The sequence below is a fragment of the Platalea leucorodia genome (assembly GCF_965183815.1).
Source record: "Platalea leucorodia genome assembly, chromosome: 2".
NCBI lineage: Eukaryota > Metazoa > Chordata > Aves > Pelecaniformes > Threskiornithidae > Platalea > Platalea leucorodia.
Window position 1 is genome coordinate 8,021,812 of NC_138824.1, and position 22,446 is coordinate 8,044,257.

The 22,446-nt window shown below is 40.6% G+C and overlaps 1 protein-coding gene across 8 annotated transcripts in view; it reads left to right on the plus strand.

The window, feature by feature from the left end:
• Nucleotides 1-22,446, plus strand: part of DLG2 (discs large MAGUK scaffold protein 2) — a gene marked incomplete at both ends in the record, with an annotated part of 1,048,402 nt that overhangs the window by 950,766 nt on the left and 75,190 nt on the right. For 6 of the 8 annotated variants that reach the window (XM_082337994.1, XM_082337996.1, XM_082337997.1 and 3 more), the window contains one exon: nt 1,395-1,509. In XM_082337994.1, coding sequence (XP_082194120.1) covers nt 1,395-1,509 — 115 coding nt within the window. Of the gene's footprint in view, nt 1-1,394; nt 1,510-22,446 lie in introns of those variants that run through there. The other 2 variants (XM_082338000.1, XM_082338001.1) reach the window with 1 other exon arrangement.

Consider the following 22,446-nt stretch of genomic DNA (forward strand, 5'->3'; position numbering starts at 1 on the left):
AACTGAGCCAGTGCGAACAGCAAATGATCAAACAAAAATAATGCTGAGATTTCTGCTAAGAGAAAATGAGAATATTGCTGTCTTACAGCATTCTCACATAGCTCAAACAGCAACAAAGAGGGAGCAGACCAATAGGTTATAAATGCACAGTAAAGATTTATTTGCTTAAACTGAGATATGGTGTGATCTGGTGGGATGTACCTCCATCCTTTAAAGAAGAAAACCTTGCATGCTGGTCTCTCTTCTACTCAACACTTGCTGTGGGGAAATGTAGACCCTCCTTGCGAAGCAGGCAGTGAAATAAAACATTGAGGTGCAGGGAACATCTTCTTCTCTTTGCTGGCATCAGTCTGCAACATCTTACTCTTCAAAGTGTCACTGACTCACTGAAATGGATTTTGTACACCCCCTCAAGTTAGTCTTCTAGCTCGCGTTGGTAGATTTACTGGGTTTATGTTGAATTGTGACTCTCAATGTTGCTAGAGCATTGCCTTTCGGTTGCCAGTTTCAAGGAATTAGAGCTTGTCTCCCAAATTTCAACTTTTCCTCTTGCAAACCAAAACTCAGCCCATTAGGTCACACAATGAGCAAGGGGAACGTGTCAGCAGGAGGGACCATTGACCAGGCTGTATGAGGGATGTGGCCTTTCAGAGAGGAGCCTCACCAAATGATACGCCTCTAGCTGAATCCTTGCCCCAGTGCTGGTCACATGTTGTTGGTCAGCAGGTCACAACATTTTAGAAAGCTACCAGCAGGTCTGTGGAGGAGAACACGGTGTGGGAGGTGGTTTTGTGCCATTCTTATGCAGCTTAAGCAGGTCTGGAGTTTCTGGGATCCCCCACCCTAAGACCAAACTACGGATCCACGTATTTAAAAGAAACAGAGCCCAGTCCTCAGTGGGCTGCATAAATAAGGTGGCTAATTGCTCATACAACAATTTCACAGCTGCTTCAGGGATAATTAGTCTTTGATATATCTCCTTTAGTTCAGTGGGATTTTTACACTAAATTCTTCATCCCACTGCCCCTAACAAGGTATCTCATTGTTTGGAAGGAGGAATGATATAGTGGAAAACTGCTTTCAACATCCTTTTTGCAGACTGAAAGATATTTGGTAACACACTTTAAACCTCCTTTCCTTTCCTGAAACTGCAGGAAAGAGGGTCTAGCTATTTGACTTTTCACATAGTCAGTGCTTAAATGTTCAGGTACCACAATAAAGAGAGCATGTATTTACCTAAGATAATATATTAATGCAAGGTTCTACTAGACCTCAATTTTCAGGACATGCCTTACACTCATTAGTTTAACATTAATTTGCATTTAGCAGCCCTAATGATTATATAGGTCAAGAAAACGAAAATATCTTTATTCTCTTTTTTTTAATCTCCTTAGAGTACGCTCGGTTTGAGGCAAAAATCCATGACCTGCGTGAGCAGATGATGAATCACAGCATGAGTTCTGGGTCTGGCTCTCTGAGGACTAATCAGAAGAGGTCACTGTATGTCAGGTAAGCAGGCAGAGCTTTCTCCTGGGAATATGTTGGCAGCTACCTTGTCTATGCCTGATTGTGTGTTGTGGGTTCGGCAAGGTGGGAAAGAAGTTTGAGGAACTGCATTGAATTGAACTGAGAAATGCATCAATCTTTCAAGCACGGCATCATTAATGTGAAAATTGGATAAAGCCCCACTGCTTAATCTGATCATTTCAAGCCATTTTCAAAGGGCATTACACTTTTATAGTGATTTGGTTTTATGAGATGAAGATTTCTTACCAGTTGTCAGCCCTTTCGATATCTGAGATGGATATTGTGGTGTAGTGACACATTGCGTTTCTGTGCGAGGTCTTGCCCAGACATGGAATGATTGTTCTCATAAAAAGCACTTTTTCCCCAAGACCTTGAGACCTTATTCTTACAAAGCAAGGACTATTATATGCTATTCTAAATGTATGACAATCTGCTGCTATCCCCTTGCATATGTTTACCCTTCTATCAGTCTATGCTATGAAGAATTTACCATCTACCTAGCAAGATCAAATATGCAGATGAGATGCTAAACAAGCTGATGTACGCAGCTTAAATGGGGTAGTGAATACAATAGGAACTGCCTAACTGTGAGCCAGGCGGTAGCAGTGGTTATAGTTTTGCTTTGACTGTGCAAGTCTATTGCTGTAGTCATTGCTGGGTGAAAGCCTGGGTGTTGCCCAATTGCCCCTAGCAAAGTTCTTGCTGTCACTCACGCGTTTTGGGACGCAGGGAGACTATGGGACCCTGTGCCAAATATTTTAATAATCTTAATAATTATGTTTCACTAGGCTTTTCATTTTCATTTTTCCCCCCCATGCTCAGCATATAATTTGAAATTCCTGACAATCATGAAGCAGAGGGAAGCAATTTGTCAGCCTCCAGGCAGAGATAATTATTCATGGGGGAAGCTAATTCAGGTGATAACATTGCAGAGATCCAATTAAGGCTAAATTCTACATTTTGTCATTATGCCCTCAGCATGAAGGGGTAAGGTAGCAGAGAAGGAAGGGAAAACTTAAATGTTAGCATCGACAGTCTTACTCTAGTGGGCTGCAACCACATGAAGCACTAATTGGTACTGCTGCCAGGAAGAGCAAGGACTGAAAGGATATGGATCACTGTTAGCAGTGGCCTTGCTGTTGGACAAGGTCAGGTTGGAAATGTCATGGTTTTCAGTGCACCTCTCTGGCTTTGTGTTTACTTCTGGAGCTATTCCATCTGAAGTAGGTTTTTTTTGCAGACCAAACACAGAGTGACTTTGTTCTCAAGAGCTTTGATCAGCTCCCTGAATTTGCATTTTATGAAAAGTTACAGTCATTGGACATGTAGGGATAGATCCAAGCTTACTTTGCTTGAGGTAACCCAGGAACCCAAAACGTGGGGAACAGTGGTGGAAGAAGTCCAAGTCAGCAACCACAACTCAAATCAGGTGTACACATAAAGGGCTAACACAGGGTCCTGAACAACTTACTGATCTGAGCTGCAGCAAACCTCAGTTACCCCTGTATCAGCATCGACCCAGTAAGCCCTGCTGAGAACTGAGGCTTATTAGCTTGCACACTGAGCCAAGCTAATATATTTGTGCTGCATCTGGACGAGCCTCGTTCTTCTGTACGGTATTGCTCTGTGTGCATTGATGAGCCTGGTTTTCTGGTAGTTCATGAATTCTGGACGTGGTCTGTCTCACTAAGCTGGTATGCCCTGGTGCTTCACTGCAGGAATCTTTGATGTCTTAGCTGCATATCTAAATATCACTTCCCAAACCATAAATGCAAAAACTGTTCTTTTATTCCAGAGTCGTTCCAAAAAAATGCCCCAAACCTCTCAAGCAGAAAACCTCAAAAGCCTCAGTCACTTTTGTTAGCATAAATTTTTTGCAGTCAAACCCACACAATTGGCTGTGTCCAACTCTGAGAAGGCTGTTTGAGAGGCTCTGTATTTTACATATTATTATAATGTGTCTGTAGTGTAGCAGCGCCTGCAGCATTGTGCTAGGCACTATTAGTTCAAATCATATACACTAATTACAAAGGTGGCTTATGCCTATGTTAGGCACTGAGGAAAAAAGAAGCATGGGTTCAGATATGTGCTTGTTTTCAGAGACTGAAATTTTCACTTTATGGATAACCTCTTCGCAGCCAGGGACCCATGTAAAAAGACTGGGATTTAGCATGTTTTTGTGTTATTACAACTAAGGACATTTCTGTTTCAATGGATTATTTTGGTCAGCATGTGCAAGAGAACTAAAGGCAAATTACCATATGTTGCAAATCTGTAGCTGTAATGCCAAGTTTATGATTCAAGTTTGCTGTTTTCCTTCCTTTGGGATGTAGTGATTTTGCTGTCCTTCACTGAATACAAGCATAGTTGTTTCTTAGCCAGAAAGCTTAATCAAAGTAAATAACTATGTTCTAGGCAGCACAAGGAAATAAATTAAGGTCCATATAGGTTGTAATAATTGAAAATAAGTGTCATTATCTGCTCATAGAAAAGCCAGCAGAAAAGAAGGTGAGAAAAAGCAAAGCTCTGTAAACAGATTTGCCAGTGGATGTGGGGTTCACTGGATGCAGGGTTTTCTTCTTTACCTTACAGTCTGTGATTTCCCCATCCAGCCCCTACTAAAATAGCATAACATTTTTAACTGAGATATATAAAAGAAGTTATATTAAATGAAGTGAGGTAAAATTTAACATGGGGATAATGGGTTGAAAGTAAGACTAGAAGTAGTCGGCTGAAAGCAATTAAAAGTCACACTTCAGCAGCAGATGTAACCACAGGAAAGCGATCAAGAATTATTTGTTCAGAAGAAATTTTGTAGCTCATTGACAGGATCTTTTATCTGTGCATATCCTGATGTTTCTGATTTTTATTATTTTTTCTTTCTTTATCCCAGTCTGTCTTTCTGATGCCTCCTGGGATATTTCCCAGGAATTTCCTGAAAAATTTTTTTCAGTACTACCTGTTCCTTTTGTATCACAGACCCTATATCTCTGTTTGGGATGTTATCAGAATGTCCCCAACACTAAACGCAAGGTATGAGACCTGAGAGGAGGACAGAGCAGTAGGAAATGCTGTTAACTCTTTTTGGAGCCCACATCCTCTTTGTCACTAAATCTTTCTGTTGAGGAAAAGAAACACAGAAAGAAAAGCAGAAAGTGAGAGAACAGATATGAAACATAGCAAATTTTATAATTTATAATGTATTTGTTGGTGAAGGTGAATTAACTTAATTTTAATTCAATAACTGAAATGAGAGGCCAAACAAATTTTTGCTGTTATCCTTTTTAATTCGTTGGAATTCAGCCATCAGCTCATGATTAATGAGGAAAGTAAACAAACCCATCACCAGCTAAATGCTGTGCTATATACATGCATAGGGTTTTTTTAGCATCTCATGCAAATGCATATCTTCCTTTTTGTCTTTTTGGCTCAAGTTTTTAAAATCTGCTCTTGTAAGATTATATACTTGGTTGTCTTGAAATAGATACATGATTTGCTTTGTCCTTCTAGGTCCAGATCCATAGTAAAATTTTTCAGGCTACATGTGGTTACTATTGATACTCTTAGGAAATACCAGATCATGTTATTTAACTCACAGGCTATGGAACATAACAGCCTTTTGAAGAGTTAACCATCAGAGTACAGTCCTTTAAAAAGTTTGGTGAATGTAAGCAGCCATTGAAACTTTAGTATAAAATTGCCAAGCTTTGGAGGAAACTGAGAGATTAAGCATGATGAAGGGTTTTTCCTGTTGATTTACTAGATTCCTCCTGAGCTTAAAGTACTTGTGCTAGATTGCTGAAGGTAAAAGTAGATACTTCAGTAATTGCTACTAGATGTACAAAGAAAAGGTTTTCAGGAATCATCTGGCATCCAAGAAATGCCTTCTTACAGTCTATTGTTGATTTACAGATGAAAAATAATTAGATAAGCTTAGAATAAACAGCCACGGCACCTTTTAATCTTTATTCAAACCAGGCAGCTACTGAAATAATGTCTATAATTAAAAATTCCAATTGTTCAAAGCCACAAACAGCCACTGTGGAGGTCTATCACTCTGTAGAAACAACTGAAAAGCTTCACTCACACCCCAGCCCTTTCACTGCTGCTTCACTGTTTAAAATCTGTTCAATACCATCAGTGACCAAACATCATTCCACTTAGTCATGGCTACTTCTTGCCCTGGATAAAGGGACTGGTTAAGCTTACTGAAATGCAGATATTTCAACTTCAGAAATACTTTTAAATATATCAGGACAATGCAAATTGTACAGTTGGCTGTAAAGGTGGGTATGGAAATCAGAGCTGGGACAGGGCAGGATCTAGCTGTAATTTCAGAAGAAGAAATGGTTCTGCAGCTGCCTCTCCACCAACCGTCCAGGGGAGAACAGTACAGTGGGAAGTGTAACCGAGGGCAGAGCCTCTTCCCAATAAGATGAGGAAGTTTAAGATTAATCTTTTTGTTCCAGCCCATGCTGCGCTAATTATAAAAACTGTGCCCAGTGCAAACAGGTGCCTCTTAGTCCGCTACGTTTTTGTCTTCTAGCTGGAATTAGTGCTAAGCATTTCATAGCTTTGATAGGTATGTCCTGTACAAACACAAAGCATTACGTGTTAAAAATGAGTGTGTTCTGGTTCATTTTTTTATTGAGCCATGAGGAACAGAACCTGAAGATTTGCCGTAGCAACTTAGCAGCAGCTGAAAGGAGGTCAAGGTTGAGGTGCTTTGGGTTGTTTACTCTGATTTCCAGCACAATCAGTTCTCCATTAGGCATTAGACACCTTTATACACATTTCCTGAACTTCTTAAAAATCAGCATGATGCCATATCGCTTAGAGAGACTTTGATTTTCAACAAATCACAGAAATTCTCACTTGGGAGCTTTGTTGAGTTACAGTTGAAGTTTGGCTGAGGCAGTTTGTGAAGACTGAATCTGGCATGCGGGGCTGTTTTTGTGTAATGGCTGTTACAGTCACCAAAACTCCATGGGCCAGTGAGCATCAGGTCAAGGCTCCATGGGCAAAATTCTCCCGGGAGACCTGCACAGCAGGCTGCGATGCAGTCTGAAATCCTCATGAGAAATGCAGTTCTTGGAGACATCCTGGTAGTGAAATCTGAACACATGATAATATCAGACTGGGTGATGGAAAGCTCTACGATGTAGGTCTGGAAGGAGAAATGTGGTAAAGATATAATTTCATCCAGGCTTTTTGGAGGGAAGCATTGAGGGAACCAGAGAGACAGGTGTGAAATGGTCATATCTAAATACACATTGCAAGGAGAGAGAATATATATATACATATATATATTCATTTTAACATATATGTGTGCGTATATATATAAAAAGAAAATCCAAGTAGATATATGTTAGTGTTAAATGCTATACCCACATATACATTGCAAACATCTTCACTTAAGCTAGTATCTCTCTTGAGTCAGTGGAGTACACTTGGCACTTTCAGAGTACAATTCATCTCATCCAGAAGTAGACATCTAAAATTGCTCCAGCGAATCATGCCCTAAAAATGTCTGTTTCTCACAGTTGAGTGGAAGGAGCCTCAGGTGATTAGCTGAGATGTAAACATCTATATTAGAGACACTTAAAGTTGTGTGACCTGAATCCCACCCACACTGAATCTCTCTCTCTCTTGCTCTCTCTCTCTCTCACATGCACAGAGTGTGCATATACATATCTACCTCGAAGAAGCTGTAACATCACTCTCTGGCTGTTGTCTGTCAAAGCTTCTGCAGTGCGTTTCAGTAAGACGCTGCAACATAGCTTTGAAACACTGACAGTCCTGTTTAAATAGGCTGTTTTTTTCCCCATATTCTTTTCCCCCAGGATTCCTTCTAAATTCATTTGCCACTTTCGTTAGCACCATTGAGAGCTACTGAGGATACACACGTGTTCACTGCATGGTCGTCACGCTGGATGAGTTTCTGATTCCAACTATGGCATCACACTGAACATTTCTTTCAGCTTGAGAGCACTGTAGATCAAACTAGATTTCTGGAGACAGAACGTGGGTGATTTTGGCACCTAGGCGTTATTGTTTGGTTTTGATGGGGAAATAGCTAGAGCTTACATAGCCGTACCTGTACTTTAATGGCATGATAGAAACTATTAGAATTCTCTTTCCTGAACGGTAAGTGGAGGAAAGTGGAATTTTAGTACAGTTTGTTCATTTACCTTGGATTATTCTTAGGCAATTGAATGATCCAAATTATAGTACAGAATGGAAACATGCATTCAGAAAATCTGTGCTAAATGGCATAATACAGAAAGCTGGGTTTTATGATAGCATTTAGCAGACATGTTTGGAAATGGTCAGATAGGTATGCACATAACCTACTCTCGTGAAATGCGCTGTTGTGCTTGAAATGTCATTTCAGACTGGAAAATTGAAACCTGCTTGGGACGTTACTCATTTCACATGTCCTGGTGAAGTATGAGTTTCTGAATATTCCATTACTATTTTTTAGCTGTTCTTTCTCTGACTATAGAGTCTTCTCCAGATCCTGCTGGCACCAGTATTCTCACTGGCTTCAGTGAGAACTGCTCAGATTCAGAACCGAGGAAATATAGTGCAAATCTTTATTTTTCAAATCAAGGAAAGTCACTCTGTGTGCTTGAGAGACCTTTTCCACAGGTGGATGTTCAGAGGCTGAACCAGTATAATTGAATAACTATTCACTCAGGTCTTCATTAATTATCAGAGACCCTGAGGAACAGAGAAGGATGACAGTTATGCTGGAAGGCAAGAATCACATAATACAATGGGCAATGAATCCAGTATTATTTTCAAATTCATGTGTAGAGCAAAAGTATCTGGCTCACAGAACCTGTGATTATCTGTAAAATGAAGAAGGAAAATAAGACCAACTCTTGTCTTTGGCAATGCATATATAATGTTTTCTTACAAAACTCAAACTGTTTATGTGCTTGGAGGATCATTTTTTTGGCATTTACAAAAAGTACCACGTTCCTCATCCTGCTGTACTAAGTACAGACTAAATGAGAAATTAAAAAATTCAACTAAAAATTGAAGAACAGGGAATATCTGGAGAGAGGCTGGGGTTTTTTTGAGGTGGGCTCTCACTGATGTCAGTGGAAGCTGTGTGTTTTTCACACTTTTTTGTATTATGCCCATGAAGCCTTCATAGATCCTTAACTGAAGTGCCTTAAGTAAGACACACAGCAGTATTGCCACTCTCAACTGAAAGATGGATGTGAGAATGATTAATCTTGGAGTATTCACAATTCAAAAAGTCCTTCAGGCTTATAGTTTGATGACATTTTGGTGCTAAAAAAAACCACCCTGAAATGTGATGCTGCAAATATAACAATATGCTTCACCTATACCCTAGGACTGTGAAAATTGATATATTTAATATATAATTAGTTGAAACTATTAGCCACCTCACAAGCTACTACAGTTTTTCCTAACACTTCCTATATTTCTTATTCATCTGATACTTTTTTGCAGTGTTGATACTAACGAACAGTTAAGGAAAAATGAGGTTAGTTTGCAATTTTTAATAACATTTCACAGACAAAAAAGAAGCAGTTAATGGAGAGTGAAAACTGAACATGTAAACACATCAGTCAAAACAGCCTCATCTCTGCTTCTGACGCCAGCTGTCTCCTTCACATCTTCATGTTTATCAGACCTGCTAGTCTTAGGTACCTGGTATGAAATGAGTCCCGCAGATTCCTTCCTGAGATGCGGTCTGATGCATCGTTAGCTGCAGCATGAACCAACAGCTCAGCAAACCTTTTATCAAGGGATGATTCTCCAGTTGTGCCAAAAAGGGACAAAAAGCAGATTTATTTCTATCATCTGGTAGCAGCTTTGCAAATCATTGAATACTTTTTGTTCAAGATTAAGAGCTAATGCACGCGGTACCGAACACCTCGAAGGACTGAGTCCCACCTGAATAAACTGCAGCCTGCAGTAATCTCAGATAACAAGCTCTGCCTAAAGTTCAGAATATAAAACAGAATATAAAGCAGCTCCTTATCAAAGACATTCTTGTCTAATTCATCTTATCTTTACATTATCAGTAAAACTTGTTAGATATGAAATAACTGGCTGAGACCTGAAATCACGCCCTCAGTGCTGAATTATTAATGCCTGCTGAAACAGCTTTTCTATTACCAGCTTCAGTAGGGGTAAGTAGTACATACTTCTGGCCATTTTTCTTATTGTTCTGTTTCATAAGTTATTGAAATAATGTTCCAGAACAGGTAATGTGCTTGACATGTGATGTCTCCTCTGAAGAAGCAGTGCACCTTTTTCTTTTCCTAAGAGATGCTTTAATAGCTTTTCGTTGCACGTATATTCTGCTTTCCAGTTCCCTAGTGGGACTGCCTGCTTTCTGGTTCGGAGACTCATCCAGCAGAAAAGTGTCAGCTAGAATAATTTCCAAGCCAGAAGATGATGATAAAGAACTTGGCCACGTGTGGGAATAGGATTTGTTTGAAATTTCTATAACCAAGACAGTCACAATTTCAGACAGCCTCATTTCTAAGCAGAGACTCAGAACATGATCTGTCAGCACAGGGGGGTAAAAGTGACAACGAAGATAAACTGTCTGTGGCTTAAAATGGCTGAAAGTGAGTCAGCAAAACATGCATTTAAGCTGTGTCTGTTCTATGTGAAAAAGCTGTCTTATCCAACGCACAGTTTCTTATGATGTTTCTATGTCAACAGCTATAATAGGACATCGTCAGTTCATGCAGTTCTCAACTGGAAAAGTACAAGACAGAAAGTTAGATCATGAACATAGAGAAGAAAACCCATTGAAATAAAAGCTTGTGGGAATACAGTCAAAAGTTGGAAATCTAAATATGTGCATTGGCACAGCTCAAGCTAGCAAAGGCTCTTAGCACAATGGCCAATGTGAGAAAGAGAGAGGTAACATTGCTTGGCCCCTATTAAAGAGTTTTCTACCTGAAATCTTGTATGGAAAAGTTATAAAGACAGTGTAGAACAGGCTCTCCAAGTTACCTGCATTGGAACAAAGCTGAGAACAGTGTTGAAACAGGACATTGAAACAGGACCCTGCTGAAAAGAGCAGTGAGGATTCCCATTTGAAGTGCCTTCCAATAAAGATAAATGGGGAGGATCTTTCTTCTCACCACAAGAAAGTCCATCTATGAGAAGGGAGCCCAACCAAGTTAAATGATGAGGCTGAGGGAGTGCCAGTGGGCTTTGCTGACCCTTTTATTTCTCATCAGAAATAGAAATGACTGTACAGTGAGCATGGGAAGGATGCAGGGACTTGCATGGAGTTCATAGGGAGCTCCTCAGCAACTCCATTTGGTCATTCCCTGCCATGCCACTCTTGTAATAGGGAACCAAGTCCTGCAACAGAAAGTCTGGGACCTCCCAGGCCTCACTGGTATCACGTTGAATAGATCCTGTGTTTAGATGCGGCTAGTTTGCTAAGTTTGCTGTGAGTGGTGGGTGTGTGGTGCTGGTCAATAGGGGAAGCTGCTGCCCAAGGGGACCCAGCTCAGCATGGGGGCACCGGCCCCAGCAGGCTGACATGCAAGTGCAGGGCTTGCACTGCGTGCCCCGTCTCTGTCCATCTCACACACAAGCCTTGGCAGGTGGGAGACTCACATATCTGTGTGCGTCTTTATATATGTATGTGTGTGTGTACATTTGCATTCTGCCATGTCTCCAGCTTCATCTCTTGTGAAGGCTCTGACTGTGGGTCATGCTTTTCTTACAAGTACTTACTCTAATTGCTTTATCTACAAATGTTGCAAATAAAAGAAGACTAACAAACAGAGATGTCTGGCGGAGTTTGCCAGATGTTCCTCACTAAATAGGAATTAAGATAATGAAACATTCTCCCACTTTCCATAAATTCCATTTCTTTTTCTTATGCTTTTCAATTGACCTTGCAGGCATCCCCATTCCTTCACCCAATATATTGTGCTGCTATAATTATCAATACACCTGCTAGCACCACAAAATACCTACTGCTATACAAACTACTGCTTACAGAGAAGGCAATAGTGTGTTGCTATTTCTGCTCCCACATCTTCCTCCTAGTTGTTCAAAAGGGTCCCGGCACAGTGGGCAGCATCTGAAAGCTTTGTGAAAAACTAGGACAGAAGGAGTTACTTGATGGAATACAAAAATTTTTTTGGTAACCTCCTATTTCTAACCACTTAGATTTTAGTTATGCCAGGTTGGAATAGTTTTTACCTTGGCGTGCCGCTGATGATATGTGTCCCCTCCATTTCCAAGAAGTATCAATATTCCTTTCTTTCTGGGAGCCAAAAAGTCTGTAATTTTCCCTTTTAAAAAGCACTATCTTTGCAGACACGCTTTCTCTTCTTGATGTCCTTGAGACATTTTAGAATCCAGGTAGAGGTTGCAGTGACTGACTGTTGTAATTACTCCTTTCTGCAGAGACTGTAAGACAGTTCCTACAGATAAGGATCATAGATTATCAATCACAAAATGGAAGCCCAGCCTAATGGCCATCAAGCAGTATTTTGCCGCTTTCTTGCAGATAGTTCAAGATATGAAGCCACAGTTCAGTCCTTTCAGCTGTTCCCCTCCGTACCCAGCCAGCTGGATTTTGTTTGTCTGTCAAGATCCATGTCGCTGAGAATACTTCAAGAACTATTCTTGTACAAGAAAGTAAAGTTTAGATTTGAAAAATGTCCGTGGTTTCTTCGAGTATTTCTGTAGAAGGAAATTAATGTCTATGTGAACTCATCTTGAAAACAGATTAACTAACTGAGACTAAACAGAATCAAAAACGTTTTCAGTATTACTGCAGGAAACATGGTAGAAGCAATGTTTCTAACGTGGTTTGCAGGTTCAAAATGCAGTCACCTTTTCAGTATAAGCATTGAAAGTGATTTTGTCCTTTCTACACCGGCAGTCAGAGCATTGCCACATCCATGGAGAGCTATTGCAACCAGAAGGCTCTGCTGCAGGGGGAAGCTGTGAATGTAATATCCTGTGAGATGCCCTGGAAAGCACATTCGCTCTCTGAGTTATTCCACCCCAGTGTCTCATTTGGACATGACATTACAGACAGGTTTTTATTACATCCACTTATTATTAACTTAACAGCAAATTTTTCACATTATTAAATAACTCTAGATTTTAATACTGTATATTGTTGTTTAGCACTCTAGTGTCTGGTCCTGATTGCAAACCTGCCCTTCTTTACAGAAAAAAGGATGAGCTACACTGGCATTAGCATGGTCAGAACTAGGTTCCTAAAGCCTCTACTAGAGTTATGAGGAGTGGCATGATTTCAGTCCACAGCACTCCTTCAAATCTGATTCACATGGGTTGCATTCTGACTAAAGCTAGCCCCAACTAAAGTGCAGTTAGACTCATCAGTCTTTACCCTGGTTTCAAGTCAGAATCATGAGATGTTCCAGGAGTAAAAATCAGGTTCTTGCTTCATCATTGATATTAGCATGTGGATCCATCTTGAAAGTCTTGTGAAGTTTAGCAGATCTTTCAGCAAAACTGAACTTGACCTGAATTTTCTTATTAAGTCTCTGGAAATCTAATCATCTACTTACACTTTAATAATCAATTAGAATACCAGTAAGAAAAACAAAATACGAACTAATAGAAGTTCAGCTCACTCAGAGCTCAGTTGGGAGGGATTCCATGGGAAGCTTCCATGGAGGATAGAGGAGCCAGTGAATGCTGGGAGTTCTTCAAGAATGCCCTCTTGGAAGCACAAAACCAGTTTATCCCCTATAAAAGAAACGGAAGTAAGCAGAGCAAGAGGCCCCCTTGGCTCAACCACGAGCTCCTGGGTCTGCTTAAAACCAAAAGAGATGCGTACCAGAGATGGAAAAGTGGAAGATTGTTTACTCAGAATTACAAGAGCATGGCCAGAGTGTGCAGAGATGTGGTTAGAAAGGCAAAAGCTCAACTTGAATTGGAACTGGCCAGAGACATCAAAAATAACAAGAAAGGGTTCTTCCAGTATCTTCATAAGCGATCTGGATGATGGGATCAAGTGTACATTGATGAAGTTTGCTGATGACACCAAATTGAGTGGGGAAGTAGACACTCTGGAAGGGACAGCCACCCTGCAGGAAGATCTGGATAGGCTGGAAGAGTGGGTTAACAAGAACCTTATGAAGTTTAACAAGGACAAGTGTAAGGTCTTGCACCTGGGAAAACATAATCCAAGAGTGCAGCTCAGACTGGGATCCACCTGGCTGGAGAGCAGCTCCGTAGAAAGGGACCTGGGGGGCCTGGTGGACTGGAAGCTCAACATGAGGGAACAGGGTGCTGCTGCGGCCAAGAAGGCCAAGAGGATGCTGGGTTGCATCAAAAAGGGCATCACCGGCAGAGATAAAGAAGTCACTATCCCTCTCTACTTGGCACTTGTCAGGCCACACCTGGAATACTGTGTACAGTTCTGGTCCCCGTTATACAAAAAAGATGTGGACAGGCTGGAGGGGGTCCAGAGAAGGGCCACCAAGATGATCACGGGTCTGGGCAGCCTGCCGTATGAGGATAGGCTGAGAGAGCTGGGTTTGTTCAGCCTTGAGAAAAGGAGGCTTAGAGGTGATCTCATCACCATGTCCCAGTACTTAAAGGGGAGCTACAAAGAAGATGGAGACTTCCTTTTTACAAGGAGTCACACAATGAGGACAAGGGGTAACAGGTATGAGTTACTCCCAGGGAGATTCCGATTGGACGCGAGAGGTAAATTTTTCACAATGAGAACAGTCAATCATGGGAATAATCTCCCCAGGGAAGTGGTTGACTCCACTATGCTGGACACATTTAAGACTCAGCTGGACATGGTGCTGGGCCATCTCGTCTAGATTGTGCTAGAAAGGTTGGACCAGATGATCCTTGAGGTGCCTTCCAACCTGGTATTCTATGATTCTATGAGAAGTGGACCCTTACACACTTCATATCAATTTCTGTGTTGGGCTTACTGCCCAGCCAGATCTAGTGGTTACTGCTAGAAGATGACGGGTCAGTTTGAAGTCCACAGCTCACAACATCTCCTGATGCAAGTGCAGTAACCACAGGCATCCAGCACAGGTTATAAACTTCCATACACAACAGAAATGAAGCCTGGCAGCCAGGCAAGTTTCACTGGTTTTCTCGCAAATAACTGTTCTTTCACATAAATCTGATCTCATTCAGTGAGATTTTATTTCAATATCTGAATCTGAGAATTTTTTTCAGTATCTGAATGATGTGTTGCCTTTTTACATAGGCCAATATGTATGATTTTATTATAGCTATTGTGTTAATGTAATCATCTTTTATTTTCATGATGCTTTCAGGATTGTATATTTTTAAAGTTTTTTCCAGTTTACTTTCATCTATATTGTTATTTGCTGCTAAAATTCAGAAAATAGTTAAACAGAACATCATTAGAAATACAGGGATTTCTCTTAAATTCCTTGTCCTCAGTAATTGATTTATCTGCCTTTGTCTGCCTGCTGCACAAGTGGTAGACAGACAGTGATTCAGTTAGCAGTAGTTGCCTACAGGGTCCCTTTAAGAATATCAAAACAATTTTAAAAGTTTGGATAAAATTCAACAGATAGTTTTGCCTTGAAGGAGGACTGCAGCAGCTTTGGCTGCAAGAAATCTGGAGAAAAAAGTGTAAAAGAGATAACAATCAGCAGACAGGATATTTTTCTCACTGAAGGTATGAAATAATAGTGAATTTGACTGAATTAATGACTTGAAAATTATCCAGCTGAATGCAAGGACCATTGCTGAATTTAGAGCCTGTAGAAGATGAGGTTGTTTTCCTCTTAATAGAGTGTGAAAGAGTTGTATGGTTGGTGCTTTTTAAGGTACTTTAGTTTTATTTTTTCTGTATTGCCATCCCAAAGCCATCAGGTACTGGACAGACATAAGGATACGTTCCTTTTTAATGTGGATGCTGTGCAGAAGGGTCAAAGTTTCCCTTCCCTAAACTTTTTAATTGCTATAATTTCCTTGGTTCGGTGAAGCAGCTCTTAATTTGCATTAAGATGAATGAAAGGAAAATCCCTCCTTGGTTTGCTGGGGTTTGAATTTTTAAGAAAGGACACTTCAATTATACTGAGGTTTCAATGCTGTTTTTTTAGGATATTTTATAAAAGTATTAAGTCACTGCAGTTGCACTTTTTGTGTTCCATCTGTGGAAATGCACTACATACCCCAGCAAATTACACGAAAGACTTGCATTTGTTTTTCTACCAGTTGCCTTGGGTTCTAAATATATTCCAGAGCTGCAGGGGACATCAATTTGAAATGGGATTTTGTTATATCTGGGAAGAGCAGACAGCTAAATATATGGAATAAGGGAAATATTCTAAATGTGTTTATTAAACATTCAGTAATAATTATGTCTTCTACAAACAGCAGTAAACCCCATCTGCAGTCAGTATAACTAACGGTTAATGTGGTGTGAATCAAGGAGTCATATGCCGTCATAACTCAGACAAAAATCTTAGTACTAACAAAAATTTTACTCCAAGTTACTGATTAGAAGTGCTCTGCCTGTTTAAAGAATACAAAGAATTTTCCATCCTATCTGAGCTCTTTCTCCAGGGAGATAACTGGTATCATTCTGGAATTGAAGAGCTCAGATTCTGCATTGATTTAGGACCTAAAAATACATAGTTATATTGTTAGAGAGATATGGAGTGATGCTGAAGCACTACGATGATCTGTTTGTTCATTGTAGGACACCTGCTTACAGTTATTGGAGAAAAATAGATTTTGAATAAATCATCTGAGACTCTTTAAGTCACAGAACTCTGAAGAGTCTCAGATCAAACTTTACCTAAAATTTCTGAATTAGATGTGTGAAAAGAGGTTGGATTTTTTTATTGCAGCCAAAATGGAAAAGGAGACTCACCAGAGACAGTTTTTCTAACGGGATCAGAAGAGTACTTCTAATGCTTAAGTTTCAGGTCAATATGACCTAGGCTGTGATTGTAGTCATGATGTGTCATAAACAAGAAAACCCCAACAGGTTTAAGAAAAGGATAATCCAGTTTCTCGCTCCCTAACTTCTGTCGTATTATTAAGGTACTGGAACTACAAATCATGAAGAAACCATGTTGACGCAAATAAACTCCATTGAAAACACATCACCATATCCTTTCCTTTGAAAGCATATCACATATCTGGCCTTTCATCCATTTCTGTTATGAGAAGCAGAACAAAGAAAAGTAAAACTCTCTGGAGTTTTCAGTGCTATTATTTCTCTGCAGAGCTCTTCTGGAAATGAGCTGAGAGCAGTTCAGGCTTACTGGAATCTGATCTGTCTCCACCCTTAATCTAGAGGTACAGCCTTCTAAGTCAAGGACTTTGTCTTTTCAGGCAGCAAAAAGGGAATATTTATTGTAATTGTGTCTTTATTACATAACAAAAAGGCTACACCCACAAGGGAGACAGGACTGCTGAGATGTGGGCAAAAACAACACTTGTGCTCTCTTTGAGTATTGCTAGAAAGTAGACTTGCTGACATTTAGGTCAAATACTTCAGTAAGATTCTCTCTGAGTGATATTTATACCAGAAGCATTACACTCTCTCGAAGACAAACATTGGATATGTTTTTCTTGATGTGCTTTACCTCTGCTCACGCTGTGTACATGATAATAGGACTTTATGGGGTAAAGAACATTTAAAAAATCAGCTATGCAGACTATTCTTGGAAGAATGAAGTACCAACAGAAGTAATTTAGTCTAATTAGATCTGGTGAGGAATGCTTGTATGAAAATAGAAATACTTTTTAATAATCATGATTATCTGGGACTTAAAGATTCTGTATTTCTGTGAATTATTTTTTCCCAGTGTGTATACGGAATAATCTAATCATCCCCAATCACAAGAATAACTGAAGCTTTGTTTGAGCTGATTAACTAAGTTTAAAATTTATTTTCTGATTTCTTAGCATTTTTCACTGATAAAAGCAGCCATCTACTAGGCAGGCTAAAGTTTCCTCTGCCAGACATAGATTTCCCTAATGGCTGATTAATTGGTAATTGTGCTTGGTAAAATAAAAAATTAGATGTTTACAGTTTTGGATTGCTGAGCAATCGTGCTCTGTAGAAGGAGGCTGTTCTTTACATTTCCTGAAGGCCTATGAAATTTACCTAGTGCTTTAGTGGAGGAAGAGCATTTACAGTTTGACGGCAGTGCATTTGCAGCTTAAAATTACAATAATTAAATAATTATGATGGTCTCGTCATCCTGCTTCTCCTAGGAGCAAGAGAAAGTAATGTTAGAAGGTTGTATTTCCTGTTTCTATTCCTTTCTAGGCCCCTGATGGGAATACCGTGTCTCCTGGGGTGGAAATGGCTCCTATTCCCATTACACAAGGGTTAAATCCTTCTTGGAGCACAAGTCTCCAAAACGGACATGGAACAAGGAGGTGGCTTCCCACTGTGAGGAATGAACATTCTTGTGGGCAGTGCCTGTATATTAAAGGATGGTAGACTGTTAAACCTTACTGGAAAACTTCCACGTAGTCACCACTAGAGACATCTAATGGATAGTGCTATGGTTAGATCAATGGTCTTAGATTTAGAAAGCTCGTTTGTTTTCCTTCTCTACCAGGCCATTCCTGTGATGCCCTGGGGCATTTCAGTAGGATCAGGCACAAGCAATAACCCTCCTGCAACTGTGCTGCCAGGGCACATGGCAGGCTCATGCCTAGCTTGCCATCCTCCAGGACTCCCAGGGCCTGCAGAGCTGCTCCCCAGGGTGTGAGACCCCGACCCATGACAATAAGGAGGTTAGTCTGTTCCAGGTGCAGGACTTTGCACTTATCCTTCTTGAATTTCACAAGGTTCCTGTTGGCCCCATCTACCAGCCTGTCTTGGTCACTCTGGGTGTCAGCCCTACTCTCAAGAATATCAGCTGGACCCAGTGTAGTGCTGTCTGCTCACTTGATGAGAGTGCACATCTCACCTCCTCCAGGTCATTGATAAAGATGTTAGACATGACGGGTATAGACCCCAGGATAGACATCCCAGGATAGACCCCTGTGATGCCCTGCTTCATACTGTCCTCCAGGTAGAGTACAACACAATAACCTCAGCCCTGTGAGGCTGATATACAGCCAGTCTTTTACCCAACTAGTTGTCCACCCATCCAGACCATAATGTCCTAGCTTGGATACAAGAATATTTCAAGATACAAGAAACAAAAGCCTTGTTAAGGTCAAGGTAAATGACATCCACTGTTCACTTTCATCCACAAACACAGTCCTTTTATCCTAGATGGCCATCAGGTTGCCCAGGCATGATTTGCCCATGGTCAGTCCCTGCTCATTGTTCCCAGTCATCATCTTCTCCTTCACGTGCTCAGAAATGTGATCCAAATACACTTGCTCCTTGACTTTCTTAAGCACAAAAGGAAGGCTGACCAGCCTGCAGTTCCTCAAATCATTTGGCCTTTTTTTGAAGATGGGTTTGACGTTTCCCGTCATCAGGGACTTCCCCTGACCTCCACAGTCTTTCAAAGATGACAGATACCTGGCTGTTGACCAGTTCTCTCCACCTCGTTGGGCACAGCTCATCAGGTCCCATGGACTTGCACGGGTCAAGTTTAGTCCTCAACCACCGCAGGTCATTCTTGCTCCTGAACCCTAACTCCAAGCAGAGCACCCTGGGAGACCTTGTTGGTGAAGACTGAGACAAGGTAGGCACTGAGCTGCCGAGCCTTATCTGTGTCTGCTGTCACTAAACTGTCCACCCCATTCTGCAATAGACTCACATTTCCTTTGTTCAGCCTTTTACCGCCGACGTAGGTTTAAAAGCTCTTGTTGACCTTGCACCCCTCGCAAGCCTCAACTCAAGCAGAGCTTTGGCTTTCCTGAAACCATCCCTTACATGCCTGGGCAACATTTCTAAATTCCTCCTTTGTAGCCTGTCCCTGCATCCACCCCTGTATACTGCATTTTTGCATATAACACAGGGTGCCAATGATCATAGATCATAGAATCTTTAAGGAATCATAGAATCATTAAGAATCAAAAAGTCCCTTAAGATCATCGAGTCCAACCGTTAACCTAGCACTGCCAAGCCCACCACTAAACCATGTCCTCAAGCACCACGTCTACCCGTCTTTTAAATACCTCCAGGGATGGGGACTCAACCACTTCCCTGGGCAGCCTGTGCCACTGCCTGACTACCCTTTCAGTGAAGTTTTTCCTAATATCCAACCTAAACTTCCCCTGGCGCAGCTTGAGGCCGTTTCCTCTTGTCCTAAGGCTGCTTCCTCTCGTCCTAATGATGATCAAGCATCACACAGTAGTATCTGCCCAGTAGCTCAAATTTTTTAAAAAGTTCAAGCTGCATCTTTCTTTTACTCATGTTTTAGCTGTTCTCTACATATTAAATCACGGTCTTCTGCAAGTTATTTTCCATCATGCCTTTTTTATGCTCTAATTGGTTAACATACATGAAATATACATATGAGCCTAAATGATTAACATCACTCTGTTCTGTTCTTGCTCTATCCGTCTCTTTAATATATTGGGATGGTTCCTGGTCTCCACATCCTTCTCCATAGTATACCGCAGGTACCTTGCGTAGATTTCCATTAGTTCTTTGATGAACTACAGGCATCTTGCTCATTAATCCATTATCTAAGAACTCATCAGTCACGCTTTTCAACTCTTCATTACTTCGGTAGCACAGCTACAGTCATTACGTTTCACATCTTTCAACCCTTCACAGCCATGCTTTTGTGTCTGTCTGGAACTTAGAGTGAAGTGGATGGGATTTGGGCTGTCCAGGACTCAGGCTGTAATGCACAAACCTAGAGGATGTTCACTGTGATTATAGTTACAGACATCTATTATTTTTTGGAGTTGAGTGAGAAGCAAATTAGTGAGACTCCACTGTTCAGTACTTGTTCCCCAGGGCAGTGTTTTGAAATTATAGCCCATCCCTTGATATACATTTCCACTCTTGCAGTCCAGTTGTGTATTATTTCGGATGAATTTTTCTAGCTTAATTTGGATTCAGGCCTTGCTGGGTTTCAGAAAGAATGGGATTACCCTCCTCCAAAAGATTACTCACTTCAGGTTCTTGCATCAATATGTAAATAAAATGGTAATTGAAAAAATACACCTTTATCGACGATGTTTTTTAGTGTTCTAAGAATTCTGCTCAGTTGAATAACATCACAATTCACTTTGATATAACAAAAGCATCACAATAAATTCTCATCCAGTCAATAATCTGGCCATTTTCTCAAATTTCATAAGACATCAGTTAAACCATAATTAAACCATCATGAATGCCTTCTGCTCCAGTCTGTCTTCTTCTCAAACAAATCACCCCTCATAATTAAATGGGATGAAGGAAACAGAAGAATTTTAACGACTTGAAAACATATTTCTACACCTAATACAACCATACAACTAATGCTGTTTCAGCAAAATTCCTTTCAGGTTCATGTTAACTGGAAATGAAGAAATGCTTAAATGGTAGCAAGGCATGATAGTGTGACAGTCCCCATGTTTTAAAGTTCTGATTTTTTCAGGCTCTCCCAGACCTTTGTAATGACATAAATCTTTTCATTGCTATCACATCACTCCTACCTTATTTTAAATCCTATTCTTATCCTTTTCCTTATGTTATGTAGGCAGAAGATAATCTCATTTTATTTGGTAAACCTCTAGGTTTTGTTTAGTAAAACTTAGGGATGAGCTGCTCCTCTTAATGACAGGGAGCAAAGTAAATGAGCTTTGAGATAATCCCGTTTGGTGACAGTCTGTGAAGGAGGTTAATATATTTTTTTTTAGGACTTTTCCAGTATTTGGATTATTGTGTTTGCAGCAAATACTGTTCTTTACCTCTTTTATTTCTTAAGGGAAAGCCTATGAGATTTCTTTCCATGACACCATTTTTAAAGTGATGTATCGATTTATTTTCATTGATCACACTGCACAGTGTTTAAGGAATTGATGATGCCATTCAGTAACATGGCACACTCTTGTTCTCCCTCAAGTCAATACAAAATGGGTCAGACCTTGAACCACCACTGTCCATACTGAATAGTTTTCAGTGTCACTCAAGGAGAACAGACTTGGTCAAAGTAGAGAATTTAGCAGCCTGTATAAAAAACATTATTGCTTATTGATGGGGGGAGAAACTTGGAACTGACTTTGTTAAAAGCGTTTTCCAAGGTGGCTTGTAGGAGTAAGCAATCCTCAGGCAGCAGGGTGAGGATGCAGAGGCAGCGAGCATAGCTGACTCAAATATTACCCGTAGAACTGATAGAAGTACACCCAACTTTCAGACCATATTATGAGCTACAGGAGCCCAGCTTTGGCATCACACCACCTCATAAAACATGGTCTATAGAGGGTGATCCAAGGTGCTTAACTTAGTTACATAAATCATGCGTACAGTAAATGGAAGTGTTGAGTAGGGAATTCAGTTTTGCTGTGCTAAGCAGGGAGTTGGGCCAAATGCATCTTTAATGGAGCTCCTTTACAGAGCATGGCAACACCTTAGGGGTGGGTTAGGTTCAATCACTCTGCCCTGAATTTAGCTTAGAGGAAAAACTAAATGCTGGAATATGTCTGAATTCTCACTCTTGCCAAAAGCCTGGCTTCAGTCTCTGTATTAGGTACCACCTCTTCTGGGAATTTGAAACCAGAGTAGTACAAGTGAGGGTAGGCACTTTACTGAGCAGTAATGCCTGTGTAAAATGTAAGAGGAAGAGATGGTGCTGATGATGGTGTTCCTCACATTTTGCAAAACACCCTGGCAGGTGCATATCCCTTTTCTCTGCATTATTGTTGTTTCAGTCAAAGCCAAACTGGAATCACTGATGACAGTCAGGACAGCTCATTCACCACTGTGTTCCTCAGCCTTCAGTTGAGGGGTCCCCACCAACTTCCTTCTCCCAGACTTTAACCTTC